Below are 24,616 nucleotides of genomic sequence, written 5' to 3' on the forward strand. Positions count from 1 at the left end.
CTGGACAAGTACTGCACCACTATGGAGAATGAACCAAGCACGACGACGTGCTCTGCATCTACAACTACTATCACCACCACCTCCACCTCCCGGACGCAGCTCCCGCAGATATCCGTGTACAGCGGCTCGGATCGGCATGCTGTCCAGGTACTGGGCTAGGACGTGTTCCTTCCTACCCTGCTCTGCAGCACGCTCCAGTACAGCCATTGCACGATACTTTACACTTTCTCTTCCTAAATGCTGCTTTGTTTCTTAATGTCTGACTTACCAGTTCTCCTAAAATATTGTTTACCCAAGGGTATTGGACCATTTCAAAATAGTGCTATAGATAGAAGTTATGAATTAATATATGATAAATCTACTCCGTTGACCGGCATAGGTTAGAGGGATCCAGAGGTATTTTTATTTTGTGTAACTCTTTGCTTCACTGGATCCATTCCCCCTTGCCATTCTTTGAATTGGGATTTTATAGAGCCCGCTCTGTTAGGTTTGATAACTGATTCTCACACTGCTATTCTGACTTTCCAAAAAGCAGGCCAGCTTCTAGGATTTGTCAACAAGAACCTGAGAGTCTTGGATGCAGTGTTGTTGAATCGTGCTGTGTAATGGATTGCCAGGCTTTCCCTGTAAGCCTGAAAATATTATTTATTTGTGTTGTGTATGTTCTGTAACCTTATTGAGAACAGTGGCGATGGAGGAAGTTCAGTATTATGTAATTGGTTTGCAGAGGGTTTGTTTAGTTTAATTTCCTTGTAAAGGTAAACTTCAGTAACATATCAGCAAGGTGTGTGTTTTGTAATTGTAATTACCTACTGATTCATCACAGGTTATTCAGCAGGCCTTGCATCGTCCTCCTAGCTCAGCTGCTCAGTACCTTCAGCAGATGTATGCAGCCCAACAGCAGCATCTAATGCTGCAGACTGCTGCTTTGCAGCAGCAGCACTTAAGCAGTACCCAATTTCAGAGTCTGGCAACTGTACCACAGGTGAGAGTGAAGATTGCTGAAAAATAATGGTTTACTACTTCATTCTAGAGCATTACCAAACATAATAACAGCTTAAGTGCCTGAGCGTAATACCTCACAATAATTCACTGTTGTATTTTAATGACTTAGTTCTTTTAACTTGTAACTGTACCAAACTACTTGGAGGAATTTGACCAGTGTTACAGATGTTCCAGTAGGCCTCCATTCCATGCTTTATTGCATACATTATAATGCATCATATAAATCATCAAATAATATAATAAATAATGTTAAAATAGACTACCTCAATCTTCATCCCATTATTTTTACTAAAAGTTGATAAGAAAGCAACAAATAGAAATGTACACCAATGAAATCAAGTAAGATGATCACTATTTTTAGTGTGCTTTGCCACACAACTGGCTGCATTCTAAACAATGGCATACTTCAATTTAAACTCTAAATATGGAAACGTAGGAAGTAAATGGCAGTGCAAATGACATTTTGTTTCTGAGGAAAATCTTTTAATGTTAATGAGCACTGGAGCAGACCCATTGTGAAAACTCAGTCAGTGAAAACACTCCCTTTGATCTCAGTTGACCTTGTTTTGGGAATATGGTCCTGCAAAGATAGGTGGGTGTTAGAATTTCACAAGCAGAGATGCTAAACCAGAGTGTAAAAACTTCAGGGCTACACCTGTTTGTTGTCAGAACTAGGATTGACTCTTGTATGCTCCTGGCTTCTACTTCTGTACGCTTTCTGTTAGATCAAGGTAATTTATTAATTTATCATTTTTTGTGAAGCATTTGTGTTTGCATATATGTGCAGTTACTGAGATGGAGTGAAGAAAAACAGATTGTGGAAAGGGGAGAAACTTGATATGCAGTCTATTAATATAAAAATTTAAATTAATGTCACTCAATCAGAATTGCTGTAGTAAGGTACTAGTTCATATCAGATACTAGATATGCATACATAAATTGTCATTCTAGAATGATAAGAAGGTGTTCCTTACAGCATTTTTAAAGATTATTTTATTTTTAGAGAATTCTAAGTACAATAAAAGTAACTTAATGTGCTCTTTAATAGTGACCGTTTTTAATGATGTCATGTCACAAGCTCTCTGGCACCCTAGTTGGTGAGCCGCAGCATTAACCCTTCACTAAATATCACTTTTGATAGTTTTTGTTCCAGTCTTAATCTGTGAGCGCCTTAATACCAGAAAGTTGGTGGTAGTTGAAGGCATTTAGTACCCTGTAGGTATCTGTCTATAGGGTGGAGTGCACTTTGAAAACTAATTCTGCCAAGTAAAGTATTTTACTTTTAACTCAGATGAAGGGCACCAGCAGAGAGAGGTTTTTGATGGTTTATGCAATAATATGAACATCACTTCAATACTTTCTGATTTCAGTGTTTGACACATATTCTTGCTATTTAGGCAAGCCTGTCAGGTGGGAGGCAATGCACTTCCCCCACTGGGAGTGTCACTCAGCAGTCGAGCATGTCGCAGACCTCGGTACGTAACTGAACAAGCCCCGCACCCATTCTCACCCCTGCTGGTTATTACATCCTACTTGGAAAAAACAAAAAGGATTTGGGGATTTAAGTTTGATCTAAATTACTGTTTCAGCAACACTAAATAGGAGTGTGATGTGCTGGCTGCACTTCCAGTGTCTGCCACAACTGATCTGTGCTGCCAACCCATACTGTTGCTGGCAGGAGTCCAAGACTCCCCTGTCCCAGGGCACTGTTAGTGCTCTGATGCCCACTTGCAGACACCAGTGACTTTACCAGGCCATTTGCTCCCTAACCTTTAGTTTCTAATATGCTTTCTTACTGTTTTTTAACATTAGTTTCTTTGTACAGGGCACTTTGTTAGCTAGAAATAGTAACACTGTGTGCAGGTGATTAAATAGCACTGAATCTAGGTAACCCAAATCATCGCTCACTTGTATACATTTAATATCATATAAATAGCATTCGGTCTATTATTGATTATAATCTTATAACATGGATCTCTTATGCACGTTCACATACTCATATTCAAGGAATGTACTCAGGTTTCATTTATAAGCAGCTCTGCCTGTTCAGCTCATGCTATTTTTCTTTAAATGCTGTCTTCATAGATGTAATTTGCGTAGTCGCTCATGCACAGTTCCCCCGTCCACTTGTAGGCCATCATTTGTCCTAAAGACATCCTGCTAATCAGTCATGCTCTCAAGCTGTTCATGACTTCAGTGCATAACTTTGTATTTTTTTAAGCTTTTGGAGCATTGCTTCAGCTTTCAGTTCTTAGAAGTAAAATTATTCATTCATTAAATTTAGGAGAGAAAGTTGTTGATGTTAAACTGTCAGCCAACCCAAACTATAACTGGGTTGGGATTTCCAAGGAAATCTTTGAGTAGAGTGATGAAAAAGAGCTGGGCACTTAACTCTGTTAAACCTCTTAGAAGAAAACCAGCTTTTGTGTGAAAAGAGATTAAAGAGAAATCACTGAGGAGCATTTACTATGCAATTGTTAAAAAAAAAAAAAAAAAAAAAGTTTTAGTCTCCAGTCATTTTTAAATATGCATATATAGAATGAGGAACCCAAACCTATATTGAGGCATAAATAAAATGTCCTGATCTAGACAGGTGTTAAGCTTCATAATGAGCATCTTGGGAGATGTTATCAGTCCAGTCAGATAACATGGAAGTGTAAAGACACATAAGTATTAGAAGTCAAGTGTTTTTCTTAAAATATTACCACTTTGTGAAGAGTATTCTGTACATTTGTATTGATATGAAGTATGCTTTTCAGATTTCATAACATCACTGTTGATATTCATAGTTGCTTACTATGTACCGCAAAATGTTCCTTGCAGCTTGAGAATGGAGTGTACAGTCTTGCCAGAATCCAGTTTTATGATGATTGGATCAAAATATTTTTGTTAATCAGTTTCAGCTGCCCCTACTGATTTTGTCAAAGGCTTTCTGGCTTTAGACCCTAGGATGAATGAATATCCATGACAGAAATAATATTTTTTTTCCTTAGATTAACCTCTCCACCTCTCCTACACCTGCACAGATAATAAGCCGTTCACAGACCTCCAACACCACCAGCAGCAGTATCACCCAACAGACTATGTTGCTGGGGAGCACCTCTCCAACCCTGAGTGCAAGCCAGGCTCAAATGTATCTCCGAGCTCAAATGGTGAGTTTTGACCTTTACAGTGTTATATTTTATTTTTGTTTCTCTAAATTATTCACATATTTCTTCTTTAGTTACAGGTAGCATTGATAATACGATTTCTAATTTGTGAGTACTTATCTTCTGGAATAGCTTAGACCTCAAAAGAGTAAAAGTACTCTTCTAACTTAATTCTCTGAAGTTTGAGTGTTTTTTATTTGCTTGTTTTTTAAGGCATGGTCATATTGCAGCTATTTGATTAAGCATAGAAAAAAATCTAAGAAAGAATCTGTCTTTTCTTCCTGACTATGAAAAAGACATACTGGAGTCTGTTTTTATTCCAGGTAGATTTTTCTAATGCACTGTTAACATTCGGAATTCAGACTTTTGATTAAAATTTTCTTATACTTAGCTAAGATTATCTGTGTTGAATTATTGTCCCTAGGGTTTGAGTTAGATTTGTATCTTTCGTTCTCTTTAGAGTAATAAGAAACTCATTAGATTCTTGCAATTTCCTGTCGGGTGACACTTATATTTTTAGAAGAAACATTTCTTTCCTGATATGCTGGTTCTAGAAAATCTGTTTAGTGTGTTGTGGTTTTGTTTATTTATTGTAAACTTTAACACTTTCCATAGTTTAAATAAATGCCTTTTTTTTTCAGTGAGCTTTGTATAAGTGGATTTCCGTAACGTGCAGTTTCACAGAAAATTTCACAGAAATTACTGAGGTTGTACATTAGCACCCAGGTCATGATTAGTACTTAATCGAGGGCAAGGATGGTATTGATTGTGTGTGTGTATGACCATGTTCTAAAGTTAAAAGGGAAGGAAAAATCCCTGTTAGACTACACTAAGATTTGAAGTCAGACGTCCCAAGTGAGGCCTGAGTTCTAGCAGGAATGGCACTTAGGAAGTTGTGGTTGGGAAAAGTGATCCTTTGTTCTCTGAGACTTTTTCCAGGCTTGTGCAGTAATGGTATTGGGCTCTGAAGTTCTTTGTTTGGTTTCCTACATTTACCGAAAAAGCAGTATAACTTCAAGATAAGGATTTATAGCAGATACTATCAAACACTATGTTGCAAACAACTATTTATCAATGTTCCAGGAAACAGTTTTCTTGGGTCGTTGGTTTGTAAGTAAATCTGGGTTCTGAATACACCCAGTATTATGAAACAGCAGAAAGTTGTTTCACATCGCATCACTGCCTTTTGTAGGTGTGAGCAACTTAGTAATTGATGCAGTATGGCTACAGGGTTGCTTTCTTTTTAGTAACAGTCTGTCTCAACAACATGGATTTTTAATGCAGTTTTCCTATTAATTTACACTAGATTTTCATCCAGACTCTCAATGTTGAATTCCTTGAGTATTTCAATACCTGTCTTCCCCCACCTCAGCTTTGAGAGGAACTTCCCCTGCTTGTTTCTGTGTAGAATGGCACTGCAGGATCATTTCACTATGTTGATCATACCAGGCCTCTTTCAATCTTCTACTGTTTCTAGCTAACAAAAGCCATGTATTTTTTTTAATTGTCAAGGCCTTTCATTTTTTGTCAAAAGGCAAACTCTCATCTCCAGTTAGCTCATAACATTGGCCTTCATTGCCAACTTGATCTACTTCCAGATAAATAACTCGCATGCTTTCTCTGCAGTTGAGATCTTTTTAAATATCCAGAAGATGAACTGGTAGTCACTTTTCAAAACTTTCCATAAAGTTTATCTTTGTTGTACTGCATATAAAGAAATCAAACTGCATATAAAGAAATTGATGGCAGTAGGGTATTTTGAAATTACTAACTTGAGGTTGATTGTATGATACCTTTTCTTTGAATGAAAATTATTTAGCACAGCTGAAGAAGTTATATCAACCTTGCTTATTAAATGGTTTTTTAACAGAGTTGAGAGATCGTCTAGATTTTATTTATTTAATATTGTAGGTATTGGACTGATGTCTTTTCCCCTTATTTTTTGCCCATTTGTAGTGTGGGAGTGAAACCCTTCTTGCAGTAATGGTATAACAGGTGATATGTCTGTGAGAGATTTTTCTGTATACATAGAACAAAAATCTTAGTTATTTTTCTAGCGTTACTTAAACTACTGCAATAAACTCAAAAAGCAGTTTATCTAAAAGCAAAAAGAAGTATTAGAAGCTTTACATCACTACATGTATTTTTTGTGTCTTTCCTTAAATGTAAAGTATTTCTTCCGCATATTTCAAAGTTTCAGTCTTTTACCTCTCTTATTTTCTTAACAGCTTATTTTCACTCCTGCTACCACTGTGGCTGCTGTACAGTCTGACATTCCTGTTGCCTCATCTTCCTCATCTTCCTGTCAGTCTGCAGCTACTCAGGTGAGCTTGTATTAATTTGTTAAATATGTGTCCAGCACAGTGGGCCAAAACAGAAATAAGGAAATACTTAAGGTGTAAGTTTAGCCTGCTTACAGAAACAAGTAATGGGTGCTGTTTCTTTACATCCTCAGCATCTTCTGCTACCTCTCACCACACACATTAAATAATTGATTTCTGTGAGATCAAAACAAAAGTTAAGTTGCACATTTTACAATGGTAATTACTTTGTTGCAAGGAGAACAACAACAAAAAAGTGTCCACTGCTCCACAGGAGCTTTGACTTTTTGGCTTGCTTGGTGCTTGTGCTTATTGGTGGAGTCTTCCAGTTTTTCTGAGAACTTCTATGTGAATTGAAGAATTGAGGCTTATTTAATATCACCTGTGTTTTTGCTTCCTTTTTGGCAGTATAAGTACCAGAAAGATAGGTAAAGGTTCAGTTTGTGCAAGTTTTTCTAGCTGTGCAACCAGTCAACTTCATGAGACGTTTTTGCAGAGCGATAGTCAACCTTAGTCCAGACTGCAGAGCTTTGTGAAAGCTGAGCTGCTGGGGTGACCCTATCCAACTCAAGGTGTTGCTCCCTCTCTTGGTGTTCTGTAGTGTCCTACTGCCAGATGCTGTTAACCTGGATTGTGTAGCAGTTTCTATAGCAGCAGTGACACTGCAAAGATCCAGTTTCACCTAGTCAGTGATGCACTGGAGAAGTGTTAACTTTGGTCGGTTTTATGTTTTTCTCACCCTGTGATAAATATGTCCTTGTGGTTTCAAATGTCTGAGCTTGGAGAAAGAGAAGGGTCTTTATTGACCATGTAAGCAAATCTGAGTGGATAAGCAATTCCAGGGATTAAAAAAAAAAAAGCATTAGTGTGTGTTTGTGTGTATATATACACACACACATTATATATATATGTATGTATGTATGTTACATTTAGCCCAGATATTTGCAAAGTGAAATCATAGTGGTTTTGTGGAATTTTTTCCATGGCAAAACATCAAAAAGAAACTCAGGTTCTTCAGTGATTAGCAGTGTCTCAACAGAACACCTACCACACCCAGAACTGACACTTTTCTGCTTTCTCCTCTCTGTTTTCATACATTTCTTCTTTTCATGTCTTTTTCCTGTATGTCCTGTAAATCTCACGTTACTTATTTAATTGATAAGGTCTGCCGAAGTTTGATTTGATTTGTGCTCACAAAGATAGGATTGCAAAAAATGCTGCATGTAAGCCAATGTGGAAACAAATACTGTTGTTTTTAGAACAGGATTTGAATGTTTAACACAGTGAAAAATAAAATGTCACTTACCTGTTTATTATGAGTACTGTTTGCTGAATGAGGTGGGGACTATGTAGGAAAAATAGCAGATGATGATGATTAGTCCTCTTTTTCATGTGAAGTATGAAGTAAATTAGTGCAGCAAAGGCAGTCTTTATCCTTGAACTGAAATTCTAGCTGAGCATGTAGAATTGGAAAGTTGGGGCTGTTCTCCACAAAATCTGATTGTGGTACAAAGGCCATTACTAAAAATAATCGCCGACTGATATACCTTTCAGGAAGCCTACTTTTGGTTTTATATGACACTGGAGGTATCATAACAAGAGGCAAATTAATACTGCTGTAGAGATTAAGGAATCTCATCTGTAATATATGGATAACATACAGCGTATTCTGGTCCCAGTGACTACCCAGGGCTCTGGTTTAAGTTAATCATCTCAGCAGACATAGTTTACTGCACTCCTACAGTACTGTATGAAATATAAATTTGTATTTGTTCAAGATGCTTTGTTATGCACTATAAAAGCTCAGTAATAGTAAAATATATATATATATATATATATAAATTCTATTAGTGTAATGAACAATTTCATTTTCTTTCTTTTGAGAACAGACTGCTATATTTCCTTTATCACTGAAGTGATTTAAGGTCATTATTCTTCTCTAAAATCTGTAACGTAAAAAATAAGCAGATTGTTTAATTTCTCAGTTATTTCGATAACATAGGATGAGAAGCGTTATATAATGTTGATTATTTGCTGTGTTAGCCTGGATGTTTCTTAGACATCTGTATGTACTTTTTGCATATTTGGTTCATTTCCCAGGTTCAGAACTTGACACTGCGCAGCCAGAAGTTGGGTGTATTGTCAGGTTCACAGAATGGCCCACCAAAGAGCAGTCAAACTCAGGCATTGTCTCTGTGCCCTCCTAAACCTGCAACCAGTACCAAGGGCAGCCAGCCAGATTCCTCAGAAAGCAACAGGAAAAGCGAGAGCCCAACTCCAGAGTGTCGGAGTACGCCAGTCACACGGGCACCAAGCATACATCAGTTAATAACACCAGGTAGGATGGAAGTGAAGCTGTTAAAACGTTTCTTTAAAACGTTTTATCTCTTATGAAAGGTGCAAGTGTAGGTCTGGAAAAAGAGATGTTTCCTGACTTTCTAGAGTCATTACTCTTTTTAAATTGAGTAAATCAAGATAAGCATGGAGTTACATAGGCATTGGTGTAACATTTTGGCTTCCTTGTTTTCAAAGAGTGTTTTCTAGGCAATTGATCTGATAATTCCAAGGATCTAGCTTGGCTTAATGGCTGCTTTTAGAAAAGGAGTAAGAATGAGAGGCAGACAAGCTTCAGCTGTCGAACCCTCACATCGTTGGTACCTGTTTCTGAAAAGAAAAACATCAATCTTTCCTAAGAGAATAAGTAGAAAGACACGAATGGCTTTCTTAAGTGGAAAAGGCGAAGCAAGCGAAGACATGTGGAACAAAACATGTGTGTGCTAATACACGTCTGTTTTTATGCACCCAAATCTCCCTGGGGAATTACTTTTAAGTGGTTCCCTTGGAGATGATGTGATATCTCTGGAAGTTGCACTATTTTTAGGTGCATAACTTTCAGTTTATATTCAAGTTCAGGCAAACACCTGGAGAGGTTTGGATTCATAATGAAGTCTTCTGGAATTTTTCTTAAGAGTCTCTTGGAATCATATTACCTAAACTTTAACTTAGTCATTATTTCCACTCCACTCTGTTTCAAAGCAAAGATTGAATAGAATTCTTAACTACTGATTTAGCATTATCGTTTATTCATCTTAGAAGTAACACAAAAAAAGATAATTGTGGATAATTTTTTATATAAGTGTATGTAAATATAGGTAAAAAGCATAGTTTTATTCACTTATTTGTTGAAGTTTGCTTTGGAAATTGATGTATTGCTTTAATAAACTGGTTTTGTGCACTATATGCTGTCAAAGTAGATATTTCTCACCATACATCCAAAGAGCCGAAAAAGTTTTCTGGGCTGACTTATTTAACTAGATTTAAAACTTCATTTTTCTTAATATTTTTAGAGTTTCCTGAACTTAGGCTAATACTAACTGTCAGTTTTGATTTTCTTTTCCCTCACAGCTTCATATTCTCCAATTCAACCTCATTCTTTAGTAAAACATCAGCCGATCCCACTGCATTCGCCACCTTCAAAGATTTCCCATCACCAGCTGATACTGCAGCAGCAGCAGCAAGTCCAGCCGATGGCACTTCAGACTTCTGGTCAGGAGCCCCCTCTGTCCCAGCACTGCCTGCCTGTCCCGAGCCACGGGCTTCCTCCCGCTCCCGGCAGTGTCCCGCCTCAGCACTGCTCACCCGTTCACATCCATCCTCCGCCTCTGCCGCTCTCTCCCACTCCGTCCCAGTCAGCTCAGCAGTCAGTAGTGGTGTCTCCTCCACCTCCTCATTCCCCGAGTCAGTCACCCACCATAATCATTCACCCTCAAGCGCTTATTCAGTCGCAGGCGAGCTCCCTTGTGCCAGCAGCTCTTCAGGCAGAGCAGACCGCCTCTCAGCAGGGTACTACGAGTCCAGTCCGGCCGGTCGCACAGCCGCTCAACCTTCCGTCGCACCTCCCGCTCCCGCCTTCCCCAGCCGTACACGTAGCACCACTGGAGCAACCCAGCTTAGCTTCCCCAGGCCAGCAGATAGTGCCCTCCACACCACACCAGCCATATTCAGCCCTGCCGTCCACACCTATCCCCCTGACTGCCCCTCCGCAGCTGTCAACGTCTTCAACGCAGATGCAACAACTGCCACTGCAGTCCGTGCAGTCTTTACAAGTGCAGCCTGAAATTCTATCCCAGGGCCAAGTTTTGGTTCAAAACACTTTGGTTTCTGAGGAAGAACTTCCTGCTGCAGAAGCTTTGGTCCAGCTGCCATTTCAGACTCTTCCTCCACCGCAGACCGTTGCGGTGAATCTTCAAGTGCAGCCATCAGTACCAATTGAAACTCCAGTGGTAAGTACTCAGAAACCTCTGATTTTACTGTTAAATTAAGAATGAGAATCCTCTCTTTGGTGTCATCTGTGGCCAGAGATAAGAGTCAACCAAAACTATGAAAATGCCCATTCTCTAAAACCTTCAGTGTTGCAAAAGCTGCCATTAAACCGTGACAGGGATAGGTGAATGCAGTTAGATGTGTAGAAGTCACGCTTTGGGTGCTCTTCTGGGGGGAAGTTTTATGTGGTGTTTTGTTTTTTCAGTCACTGCCCTTTCATTTAGTCCACATTAGTCTCAAGGAGTTCTGCAGAATTTTTTTGATGGAAAATATTAGCTTTACATACACTGTAAGATAAAACAATTTTCTGTGAAATAACAGTAAAATAAAATGATCCATAGTTAATGAAAACACATAAAGCGTTATTACCAGACTTTATTGGTATCAGGCTAATGAGATGGATGTGAGCTGAAGAATTAACAGTTCTTTTAGACTTTTCAGGATATAAACAGATTAAGAAAGGTTATGTACTAATTATTTTTGATGGTATTTAGGAGGTAATGGTAATGCCAACCCCCTGATATTTCATGCAGAAATTAGCCAAAAGAATAGAAGCAGCCAGGTGTGCTTTTGACAAGGTGATGTTTTACACCCTAATCTGCTAAACAGGTTGTCAGTAAATCGCATTGATTTATTTTTGTAGCTTGATAAAAATATCTTATAACCTGTTCACAAATATCTGATAGTCTTGTCATGTTCTCCTAAAATACCCATTGTAATTAGGCTTTTATCTGAGTTTAAAAACAATACAGAAACTTCTATATCGGTGGTTAAGAGATACTAGGACTCCAAACTGAGCTGTTTCCTGCTTCCAATTTTGAGATTAATTTGGAGATGCACAAACTTCATGTGAAACTTTATTCTTCAATATTTAATTTTAAATGCTTTCCCTTAAGGACAAACCAAGTTAATTAGCTGAGACTTATGCAGATCTAAACTCAAAAAAAAATCTGGATTCTGATACAAATACATATATATCAAATCCTTCATAGCATCCTTCTGTAATCCAGAGAATCCCCCTTCTTTCCCTTTTTTTTTCTTCTGTGAAACTAGAACAACAAGAGGGATAGTCCTGTATATACTATGCAGAGAGTTTATCTTGTTTTCTTTCTCTGGCACTGCTATTTTCCCCAGCATAATCTTGCATAAGGCCTGCAGTTCCAAAATAGAACTGCACTTTTCTTCAGGATGAATTTTCCAAGAATTTGTCAGACTGACTAGCAAATGAGTATTAAGCAATATTTGTGGAATTGTCAGCTTTACGTGGATCTTAATGGAAAAGATAAATACTGTATCTTTTACACTAGGATGACTTCCATGCCTTTTCTCCAGATCTGTTGCAATAGTTGTTAACAAGGCATGGGAGCACAGTATCAGCTTGTGATATGTATTTAATTTTAATTTTCACATTATATGGTTAATGTCTGGCAGAATTTTGAACTGATAATATGGTACTAAAGAATTTAGGTAAATTTCAGCTGGAATGCTTAGTCAGTTTAATCCAAAATTGTCATTATTATAGAGCTTGCATTTTGCTGAAGTCTTTAAAGAACAGTAAGTGTGTGTGTGTGTGTGTGTGTGCAAATAAAAATAAAGATCAGAAATTGAAAAAGTCAATTAATTTCTCTGGACTGCTCAATAGAAGAGTTATGCCTATATTCTAGAATTCTCCTGTTTGCAACAAAATAGTTTTATTTTTGTGGTCTCCTCAGAGCTCATTGATTTGTATGCAATTTGGTAAATGTTGTATTTTATTATAAGCTTAGTATATTTTAACACTTAAACTGATAATTTGTTAAAAAATTATATTTATGCAACTCTTTCAAGGTATTAAGATAGAATGGAAATCTCTCTAAAGCAATAGTTTGTTGGATGCAGATTTACCAAGTGGAGAATGTATGTGAAGAAGAGATGCCTGAGGACTCTGAATGTGCCCATATGGTTAGAACACCTACACCCCCGACTCTGTCGCCACCAGCCATCACCCTGGGGAACGGAGAGACAGTAAATTCAGAAGAGCCCTTGTCTGGTGAGAACAAATGTAAAATTAAGATGGCATTTCTGTTTAGAAACTTCTAGTAGCCATTTATATGTTAAAGTTAAAAAAAAAAAAAACACTTTTGTATAGTTTAGTAAAATCATTTTTAACTAGAAAAGCTATAAAGTATATTGGAAATTAATACAATATATATCTCTATATAGGTATGTATGTACACCCAAAAAACTTTCTCCTTATATATATATAAATAAAATAATGTGTGTGAATTTTAAAAGTCCGTACGTGCACACACACTGCTGCAATGAGTGCTTTGTCTTTCAGAACACCTGGAGAAGCAGCTTTTCTAAATCCTGGCTCCTGAACCAGGCTTCTATGCTGGCAGCTGAGTGCTTAGTAGCTCGATGACTTATGTGTTTGCAACCATAAAGGTTACTGAGGCCACAAAGTGTCCCTGAAAAGAACCCAAAAACATCTCTTTAGAAGTTTCAGCTTCAGTTTTTTGTTTTGGCTTGGTTTTATATTTGTTATGGTCAAGAATGGTTGCAGTTTGGTACTGAGTAAAGGGGAGTGATGTGAAGTTGAAAACTATTTGTTTGCAGAATAATCTGCTAAGAAAAATCATCTTGTTTCGAAGGTAAAGCCTATAAGCAATAGAGGAAAATCCTTCTTTACGAGAATCACAGATGCAGAGCTAGAGGTGCTTATCACTCTTCTTTCTAGAATACTGAAAGAATGGTTGGAAAAAAAGTGATAAGAAAATATTTTGTTATTTCTTTCAGAACATGCGGGGCTACCTTCAGTGACATCATCAGTCAGTGCCTCAGTAATTAAATCTCCTTCTGACCCGTCGCATGCCTCAATTCCACCGCCACCTCTTTTGCTTCCAGCAGCAACAACAAGGAGCAACAGCACATCAATGCCCAACAGCATTCCTAGCCTTGAAAACAAACCTCCACAGGCTATCGTTAAACCACAGATCCTCACCCATGTTATCGAGGGCTTTGTGATTCAGGAGGGCTTGGAGCCGTTCCCTGTAAGTTTAAAAATTGTTATAAATGTTTTTACTAGTAATTCTTGAGACATGGCTGCCAGCAATTTAGGTCTTTACACCTTGAATAATTTTTCAGATCTTGTGGTTGAAATCTTTTCCCTGGCTGGTAGGTTGTTGTTTCTTGAAGCACTTTGGGATGCCCATGTCTTCTTGTATTGTCTTATGTACATACACTTGCTGAGATTATTAACTTCTTATCTAGAATTCATGCTACTGTTTGGCTTGTCGGTGTCAATAGATGACAAGGTACTAGATGAAAACAGAGATGCAGTTGAATACATAGATCATCCAGAGACAGCTACAAATAATTGATTTTAGTTTAACATTTGAGATTGTGTTGTGTTTGTCTGTCTCCTAGGTACCTCAGCAATACCTTAATTTAAACCTCTGTCATTAGTACTGCTTTCATGTTAAAACATTGTACTTAAAGCACTGGGAAGTCCCTTGCTGAGAGTGCTGTGATTGATATTTTTTTCTGGAAGAATTACACTGCTGAAAACTTAAAATCTGCAAATGGCCCGTTGAAAACCTGTGCTACCATTAGATTAGTAATTTAATGTACCTCTCAGTTTTCTGTTCCTTCATTTCTCTATTTTTAATGTGGTTTCATCCTTTGTTAAATTTTGATTTCAAGCTTTTCAAAGTAAGAACATGTCCTTGTATTTGTTTGAGAAAATACCCTTTGGCACTATATAATAATAATTTATTGATAAAGAATGGAAACCGATGCTTGGCTCAGTTACAGCTGGTGAATAGTAAGTACTATTTTCCATTATTAATTATTTTGTTAATCATTGTTGCTTTGCTTTTATTATAACAGGTAAGTCGTTCATCTTTGCTGGTAGAACAGCCTGCAGAAAAAAGATTGCTAGTGGAGGGTCAAATCATGAGTGTTACGTGTGTTGAATCAGACATGCAGAATACAAAACATGCAGACAACTCATCGGACACTGAGATAGAGGATATGATTGCAGAAGGTTTGTAGCTTTTGTTTAAATATCTGTTCTTCCTTTCAGTTCTGTATATATTACAGAATCCCATCCTTTCTGTACTAGTGGAATCTATCTCTAGCTCTCTGTCTCAATTAGAAATTAGAAATTAGTAGCTAAATACACTAATAATAGCAATTGCTGTAAATGCGCACAAATATCAAGAAAATTGTACTTGTCTTCATCAGAATAAAACACTCTTACCACAACTAAAAATATCTTCACAGTTCCTCATGCAATATCTGACATAGTCATAGTCATGGATTTGTTAGAACCAAGCAACCATGTATTTCAGACATGTTAGGCCACTATCATTATTCAAGTCCAAATGTAGATACCTTCATAAATGGGTGGAAATTAAGCTTGGCTTTGCCCAACCTTAATTCAGTCAAGATTCTAAAATTCAGAATTTTTGTGCCACTTCGAGATTTTTGTGTTCTACAACTTGAGAGGTCACACAGCAGCTGCTTTTGATCTGTTTCCATTTATCTTAAAGTTCTTACTCTAAATTTATATCTCTTTTACAATTATTGCTTTCCCTCTTTCACAGAAAAACTGTCATGAGCAGGGTAGCAAGATGCTAACACAGCAGCAGTGGCAGTAACAGTGACCCTCATACCCAAAATGAGGCTGCAAGTCTGCACTGGGGTAGTGTCTGCAAAAAAGCCCTGATTCTGGACAGTGTCCGGAGCAGTGAGAGGTGTCACTATGTGCCCGATGGCTTCTGTTATTTATGTTGTTTGTCTTCCTACTATAAGCATTGTGAATTGTCACTTAGTTAAAATAGTCCATAATATTCCTTTTCTGATCTTTTCCCATGAGGATTTTCAAGATAACCACACAATGATTTAAAAAAAAAAAAAAAAGAGAGAGAGAGCAGCCATATGGTAAATTGTATTACTTGTTTGATTTTTTTAAAAATTATTTTCCATCTTCGTAAAAAAAAAAAAAAAAGTCTATTTTTATACTACTTTCTACTACTTTTCTACCCATGTGAACTAAAAGATTTGTGGATCTCTTAGCTTGTGACTGTGCATAGTAAACTACACTTCCTGATTTCTTGATGAACACCACAGCTTTCTGAATTTTTATAAATGTATTTGCGTTTTCCAGACCTTATTTTTCTTAGAAAAGAATTTTTTTCTCTCTTTTTTTTTTCTTTTTGCCTTCTGGTGCCTACTTTGGAACATATGCAGCTCTGATGGAATACTTATTTTGGCGTTTATGTACTTGTTCCTTTTTTTTTTTTTAATAGCATTCCTTAAGCTCCTTTCAGCATTGATAGTGCACTGTCACTCCTCAGTAAATCTCAAACAGCTTGTCTGTTGTTTTACAGAATTATTCAAACATTGATGTTTTTGTTTGTAGCTGTTGCTCTTGACAGCTGGTGTTTGATTCATATACATGGTTTCCAGCTACTCATTAGATGAGGTAGGAGACATCCAGCATTGAGAGGCATCTACAAGGAAGTCCAAAAAAAAAAAAAAAAAGCAGTTTTTCTTAACATTCAATGGGATAGACATTCCATGTACAAGATAGAAACACCTCATTCAGAAGACAAGGCTTTAGCATCAGTTTTTACTTCACTGTTTATGTTGTCCATTTTTCTCCATGTTGCCCAATCTAGTTTGAATATCAGATGAGTACTTGTTGATATAAGAACACAGGTTTCTTTGAAGGATGCGTCTCTGGTATTTGCTTAGCTTCAGTTCCAAATTTGACAAGTTGTGATATGTTTCCCATTCCCAGTTTCTATTTCATGTGTGAAACCAAATTATAAGCTTGGAGACTTGCCCCATGGACACTGTTGGAGGATTTACTGACTTTACTTATTATATTCATGGATCTTGATACACTAGAGATGCTATTCCAATTTCCTTCCCTGTATTTTCAACTTTATTAATTCTCCATTAGTGCTCTTTTATTTGTCATCTTAACAGTGCAACTGAGTTAGTGTTCGTGAACAGCTTAATGAGTCGTTATCACTGAAACTGCATTTTACAATTTCACAGTTGTACTCTTTCAAATTAAACTTTCATACCTGCATTTGCATTAGATAAACTTAGTGCTTAATGGAGTTTAAAACAAAAGGATAGTTTATGATTTTTGCAATTGATTATATGATATAAAAATGTGAATAGAGAAGATGAATAGCAAGAGGCAAAATAGAGAAATGGTTTTTTTTATTCCTCTGAATTTTTAAATGACTGTATTTTGTCCCTGGTCGCAGCCATGTGGCTCACAGTTCTGTTTAGTGATGTCAGTTTGTACTAGTTTCACTCCAGATAATATATTTCGCAGATGGCACATAGGAATATATTTTTTTTGCCATGCCAAAAGTTAAATTCTTTTGCAGAGATGGTGATACTCTTCTCAACTACATATAAGTCATGTACTGCCTACATTATATGCTTGAAGAAGGTGTAGACATTCAGCACATGACATGTATGCTTACCTTGTTGCCTTGTAGCGCATTATTCTGAACCTTTCTACTTTTTCTTTCATGGTGTTTCTCTGTCAGCAGGTGTGTTAAGTTCTTCACAGGGAGTAGGAAAAATATCACCTCATCTCCCAAATGTAAAAGCAATCTGTAACAGTAGACTGTAAACTGATCAGATGCTATAATCCTTTCTTGCATGCATGCGGGAGTAATGAGTTAAACCCTCTTTCACTTAAAAGGCTCTTAAAAGACAACTTTAATCCTTTTTTTCCAGTTTTCTGGTTGAATTTAAGGTGCCTATGCAAACGAAATGCAGAATGGACTCAAACTATTTTGTTTCTTTTGAATGAGTAGGATATTTCCTGCAAGTGAAGCTGGTGAAGGTACCACAGCCAGATCTGCTTTTTTTTTTTTTTTTTCATAAGGGAGAGGGAATTACTTTTCTGGGATAAATACTTAGAAATTCATGCCTTTTTTGATCCCAGCAAGATGTGGACTTTAATAGCTTCCTAGGCGCATGTGATTATAAGGGGAAAAAAAAAAAAGACGGGGAGGGGGAAGGAAAAATGTGGGAAACGAGAAGAAGGAATGAGAAAGGGTAGAAGGGAAAGATTGATAGCACAAATGCAGAACCATTACGGTGCATTTGCAAGTGTGAGATTGGGAAAAATGGTACATGGACTGATTAAAAAGTTGTACTGAAAAAGACTTAAACCTGAGGGACAGTGTTTTAACTAGGACTAGAATCACATACAGGTAGTTTGCACAGTCCATTTCGCTGATGGGATGTATACAGCAAGAATTTTAGAATAATAGGAATTGTGTTTTGAAACAAGAATTTATTGTTTACTTCAAACATCTGTCAGAGTGCAAAGGTAATCAAATAAGCCAAAAAAATGGATTAGACCAAACTTACAGCTGCTTCAAATAAATGTGAAAAGGAAAAAAATGAGCATAGTAAATTTTACTGTAGCCCTATACTTTAAAGAACCACATTGAGTAGAATTTATATGGTTTAATAAGCATTTACTTGAAAAGTTTGCCTCCGATTCTCTTACCCATAGATGAGATTCAATGTCTTATTTGCTTCCAGAAATCCTCCTACTGGTGTAGCTGTGACTTATTCAAAGAAAACATTTTACTAGCTTACTCCATCACATCATTACAGATTTAAAAAGCTGTTTACCATGTTTGAAGGCATGCGTGCTCTGGATGGATGGAAATTTAACAAAAAAGCTGGCTAAACCAGTTGAATAATGTAATTGAAGTTTCCATCTGCTCAGTTGTTTTGTGTAAAAAATGGTATCTATGAGTTGCTTGGTTTGGCATAATTTTTTCTTTACTCACATCTTTTCATTAAAGATGCTTGCTATTTGAAAATCTTCTGTCTACTTCTTTAAGAGATGAGAATTGAATGTCATTTTGTTTGTTGCTGTGATTAACTTTGTTTCATTGCTTTCTTTAGAGGGTCTGGACGAAATTGAAAATGACCTTCTGAAGTGTGAATTTTGTGGAAAAATGGGATATCCTAATAAGTTTTTACGGTCAAAACGATTCTGCTCCACATCCTGTGCCAAAAGGTACTCTGCCTTGTTATTGCTTCACTGTTGCTGTTTATCACTGCCTGGTTAATGGAATAGTGCCCAAATAGTATCTGATATTTAAAAATAAGTAAACAGTGAAAAATGAAACCGCCTTTGCCCAAATTCCCTGAATCTGTAGGTACAGGGGACTATCGTGGAACGTGATATGTTTCAGGAAGGACTAATTCCTTTTGTTTGACTTCTTATGCATTGCAGCTAAGCTGTGGTGCTGTTCACTCAGGGGCTGTTGACGCAGTTGGGTCATGGGGAGGCTGGGATCATAGAACAGACATCCCGAAGGAGTTGCACAGTGTTTGGAAATGATCTTTGGCTCACGTGTCCATGGGCCGCAAATCACTTTATCTGTTGTATTCATGTTCTCTTCCCGCTCATGTTAAGCATTGTCAGAGAAAAAGCACAGGCTAGGTGGGCTTTCCTACGGTTTTGTGCTGTGCTGGAAAAAGCACGGAGTTATCTTGGCCTGGCTAAAAAGGTCGATAGTTGTTTTTAGTAACATAGTTTAAAAATTAATCATTTGCATGGAGTAAAATAGAAATATTTGCAAGCATGCATAATTTAGTGTTTTTTTTAAAGCTGCTTCTTTCCTGAAAAAATAAAATAAAATAAAGAAGCCATACGCTCCTGTATGATTCACAGAGGAAAATGGTTTCCGGTTTCTTTTTTGGAGTTTAGTTTGCTTTTCATTTTGTGTTGGTTAAAAGAAGAACAAATCAAAATCAACATCTAGATGTAAGATCTTCCATCATTATAACTGCTATGGAAAGCTGATATTTAACCCCAGCTGTTTTATAAATGATCTTGTATGGGGAATGGTTTCCCCCTTTCTAATCACTGTCTAGTTCTTTGCATCAGTATATCTGGAAACAGCCTTTCTTATGTCTGCTCTTCTTTTGTCCCTGGTGTGAGACATTCAGTTTTTAGCTAGTGGGAATGTATGTGTTTTATTTACTATCTGTTGGGACTCTGTTAGTGAAACAGTCCTAAGAGGGAAATTGGCTCCTCTGCCTCCATCCTCCTTTGATTGTATCAACCAGGTGGAGGAAGATGGAAGCAAAAGACGTAATATGACTCGATTCTTTTAGAGGAGGTTTTAGAGACACAGGACTGGAATATGTGATTAAGTGGTGCTTCAATCCTGGGACACTTTTAAGACAGGATAGACAAACATGTTCAGGGGTTAATCTAGATGTTCTTGATCTTACATCAAGGCAAAGGGTTAGAAAAAATGGCCTCGTATTCCTGTGATGTCTTTAATTAGGCAACAGTTGTGTAAACAAGTGCCATGTTAGTGCTAAGTTGATTGAATTTGTCCAGGAAAAAAAAAAGTATTGATGCACTGTTGAATATCCCTTGCTTCCTTAGGCACAGTCTTAGTTGCACTAAGAAATACGGGCTGTATGCATCGGACAAGAGCAGTCGCTGGAATCGCAAATCAGACAGCCAAAGTCTTGGGCGGCGCGGGCGGCGACCGAGTGGCCCCGATGGGGCCTCACGAGATCACTTTCTCAGACAGGTCTGTGCAATATTTGCTTAGAACTATGGCACTCTTTAGGGAATTACAAATAAAGTGTAATACTGTAGTGTATTTGTACTACATTTTCCAGCTTCCAATTACTTATCCATCTGCAGAAGAAGATATGGCTTCTCATGAAGATACTGTTCCAACTGCCATGACCACCCGTCTGCGGAGGCAAAGTGAAAGAGAGAGGGAACGTGAACTTAGGGAACTAAGAATGAGGAAAATGCCAGAGAGCATTGACCTGCTGCCAGTGGTGCAAAATGATCCATCCGTGTGGACTGTTGATGAAGTCTGGGCCTTCATACATTCTTTGCCTGGTATGTAACGTAAAATAGTTTGTTCCCTGTTTGCACAGTAGAGCTCCTTGCATTTTAGCATCGCTGTGATGAAGAGGTGGTGTGGTAGCAGCACTAGTGTACTCATTAGTTGGTGGCAGAGGCCAGAATATGATTTATCTCCTCTTGCTTGTTCCTTCAGAACAAATCCCATGTTGATAGAACTAGTCCCACTTCTGCTGTTGCATCCCAGCTGATGGAGACTAAAGGTGCTCTTCCCTTCAGTCTGACTTCTCTCAAGAGGTCAGTAGAGAGATCAGACACGATTCCTCCCTTTTACACTTTTATTCTCTTTCCTTTATTCTCTTGCTTTTTACTTAGTAGGAAAAGCAAGAACGGAATTAATTCCCTTTATATATATGGAAAAAAATGATGCTTCATAAATTGCAATGAAGCCACTTTACTGAGTTCTGGTAACTTTCAGTGATGTCTGTTAAGCAAAGCTCCTTAGATTTAAGATCTGCTCTTTCAATTTTCTGTAATCTACTTCATGACTCAAATATGGTTAGATAACTGCTATTTTGATTTATTAGTTTTATAGAGATGAAGTTCAAGATAACTCAGTAACTCCCTGATCTGTAAAATCAGATCTTTTATTCTGTGAAAGAATTCTGTCCCAGAAATACCATAAAAACCTGAATAAATAAGCCTATTAAACATATTTCTTTCCAATTTATTTGCTAGTATGAAAACAAGAATATAATTCTTAAAGTGTGGCTTCTGTTTGTGAAGTATTCCTTGTAGAATATTTTAGCAGCTGCTGGTTATATATTTCATATTTATTTCATAAATAAGTTAATCTCTGAATTTAAGCAAGCTTGTATGTTTCTGTGTTCAGTGCAAATTTATTACAATTACTCATTCCATTCCTCTTTAGGGCCTAGTTCTTAGATATTATAAGAAAAATCTATATTTGAATGGTATCTACAGCAGACCTATTACATACCTATGTTCGTATTTTAGGATAGTTAGGTCTTATGATCAGTATATTCTCAAGCTACCTTTGAAAAAATATTTTTCTCATGCTGTCGAAGTTGAATAATCCAAATAGAAAGCAAGATGATTTTTTGTCATGCTATTTTGTAATATATGTTTGATGCAGTCCATGCAGAACAGGAAAAAACAAAGCTGTTCCTCCTTTCTTTCATTGGTTGCAAAATTCATGCTCTTCAACACCTCCCTTTTTTGTCAAGTTCTTGCACAACAACTAATTGGAAAAGCATTTCAAGAATACCCAAACGTGCTCAGATGAGGAATTTGAAATACATGCAGATTCCATCCTAAGCTTTTCCAAAATTAATCAAAGATTTGTTTTTGTTTTGATTTTCTTTACTTTTTGTTATTAGCTAAAGTTACATCAGAATGCTTGATCTAGCTGATCTTGTTTTAATAGCCCCCTCACTCCTCGCCAAAAAAACCACAAGCCACCTCGTGGAATTATTACTGACTTATTTTTATCTATCTTTATCTTAAGGTATGATGGTATTAAGGAATCAGATAAGGAAGATTTTTTTTTTCCCATGATTGTTGATGGCTGTGTCTTCCCTTTGTAGCCAGAGCTGGCAGTACCAGTGCAGGTGCTCTGTGATAAGGCTACGTCCAAGTCTACATGAGAAGAACGTCCAAATATTTATGGTGTTGTAACTTGTAGTTAGGCTACCCTAAAGCATCACTGTACCAGAAATACTAAAAGTAGATGTTGCAGAGTACTTGCAAGCACTGAAATAGCTTAATGTTTCTGTAACTGTATAAATATGGTATGTGAGAAATGGATTTTATTTTTCAAATGATACCACTTATTTCTTGTTATAGCAAATAATGTCCAAGAACTGGGCATTTACCAGCTATTAAAGTTGTATTGTTCTAAATACAACTGTACCAAATAGTCCTTACTGATTTAAAAATTGCTCAGCAGCTGCACAATAACTACTTTACTTTTGGGGGTATAGCTTTTGAGTATAGCCTAAACTACAGAGGTTTAGTGTAAAACCAGAGATACCATAGAATTCCACAAACTCTCTTTAAATTATTATTCCATTATCTTTTAATCTTGCCTTATCCTCTGCTTAATAAAAGAGTATCTAATTGTTGCACCAGGTCTGCCATTAAGAAAAACTTGTGATTTATTCCTTGTGAAATGCTAGCCTTTTCTAATCTTGAATGTTACTGTCGCTACAGAGTAATAACTCAAAATGAATTAAAACTTGGATGTCAATGTTCCCTCCACATTTTGTGGAAGACATAAATAAAAAGGCAATCTCATTCGTCTCTTGCACATTTCTAAATCTACCAGGAAATTAGATGGTATCTATTGTTCATAGAATTTAAATCTGACACCTTAAGAGGACATTGAATTAGGCAGTTGATTTCATCCTAGGTGGTAGAAAAAGAGTTAGTGTTTTATTAGTTCTGAAATACTGTACTTTTAGAAAAGGGAAAAGATGAAAAAATATGAAGTCAAGAGAATAAGCCTAAGTGAGAAATAATTACAAGCAGGAATGGAAAGTGGAGCACAAATGAAAATGTGCTTGAAAGGCTCTGAGACAGAAGAAGATACCAAAAGGCTGAGAACATACATTTAGTAAAAACAGGAAACACGTTGCTCTGAAGCTGAAGAAGATTCAGATAAGCAATTGATAAGTGCTGTTACTTGAAATGTTAGAAGATACATGTCCATGTAAAAGGCCTGCTGTACATCTAGGCATAACCGACTGTTCCTGGTTAATGGAACGTTGTTTGAGGGTCTTCTGCTTCCCTTACTGTTCTTTAATGAAAAGGGCCTTGAGTAAATTGGGACAGTTTGACCCAGTTCTCTCCTTTCTTACCTTCTAAGTGACCTAAGGCCATTCTTCCCTAAGAATAATAGTGTTCGGTAAAATTTCTCATTAAAAAAAAAGGAGCCAGTTTGAAGTTGTGCTTGTCAAGCGAGTTATTGCTGCAAGTGGCATGTTCACTCAGGTAATCAATACAGCTTTAGTGAGACAATTCTGCTAAACCCCAAACCCCAATTTCTGTGTATCTGACCAGTATTGGTAATATATGGGCGGAACAAACAGCTTTTTGAAATTGTGGGTGAGTTTCTCTTTAAATTGTACCTAACAATGCACATATGCATAATACGCACAAATTTTATTGCTGAAAAGAATCCAGGTGAATGATGCTTTTGATGGCTGTTTATGTAGTATTTTGCCAGTCTCTTCCAATTTTGAGGTCATGGCAGTAGTTCCTCGTAACAAAATAAGGAAATTGTTTACCCAAGGACTTGGAATTACAATGAGTAATTCTCCTACATTTTCGGTGTTATTAGAGGCTGTAGTAAAGATGATCTTCAGATCATCTCATAAGTTACCATATTGCCATCACATTACTGAACTCTATATTACAGCTTCCAGAAGCGAAGGGTTCAAGCAGTGGGAATTGTGTAACACTGCATGTTTGTAACCTACTCATTCTTCTCTGTGTTCCCTTGCAGGTTGTCAAGATATTGCAGATGAATTTAGAGCACAAGAAATTGATGGACAAGCTCTCCTCTTGCTGAAGGAGGATCACCTTATGAGTGCAATGAATATTAAGCTTGGGCCTGCATTGAAAATCTGTGCACGTATCAATTCATTGAAGGAATCCTAGGAGGAACATGAAGGCTTAAATGTCAGTTTTCTGTGACAGAACCAACAGTAATATGCTGACATCTTCACCGTGGCATGAGTATTACAGGGATGCTTTCTTAAAAATATGGAGTTTTCCCCATATAAAAACTTAAAAATACTCCTCTGGTTGTACCATATAGTTCTCCATAGTTTCCCACAATTTATAAGTTCATGGTAAAGCTTGAGTAATACTTCGAGTTAAAGTGGGAGTTTATGGAAAAATCTGAACAGAAA

At 37.1% G+C, this 24,616-nt stretch overlaps 1 protein-coding gene across 5 annotated transcripts; it reads left to right on the forward strand.

Annotated features, from left to right (window-relative positions):
* Window positions 1-24,616, forward strand: PHC3 (polyhomeotic homolog 3). 5 transcript variants are annotated; one of them, XM_010211759.2, is made up of 14 exons: window positions 1-147; window positions 827-985; window positions 2,403-2,480; window positions 3,999-4,157; window positions 6,383-6,478; window positions 8,576-8,813; window positions 9,881-10,758; window positions 12,677-12,827; window positions 13,577-13,830; window positions 14,669-14,825; window positions 18,743-18,857; window positions 20,244-20,394; window positions 20,486-20,717; window positions 24,208-24,616. In XM_010211759.2, exons 1-14 carry the CDS (start codon window positions 22-24, stop codon window positions 24,360-24,362), a joined length of 2,949 nt encoding a protein of 982 aa, XP_010210061.2. In that variant the 5' UTR covers window positions 1-21; the 3' UTR covers window positions 24,363-24,616. The 5 variants fall into 5 exon arrangements, with proteins under 5 accessions (XP_010210061.2, XP_010210062.2, XP_088380058.1 ...); XM_010211760.2 differs by having other exon boundaries at window positions 4,032-4,157; XM_088523932.1 differs by lacking the exon at window positions 6,383-6,478.

This window comes from Tinamus guttatus, unplaced genomic scaffold (assembly GCF_059628265.1).
Source record: "Tinamus guttatus ecotype Peru unplaced genomic scaffold, ASM5962826v1 Tinamus_guttatus_pri_ptg000198l, whole genome shotgun sequence".
Taxonomy (NCBI): Eukaryota; Metazoa; Chordata; class Aves; order Tinamiformes; family Tinamidae; genus Tinamus; species Tinamus guttatus.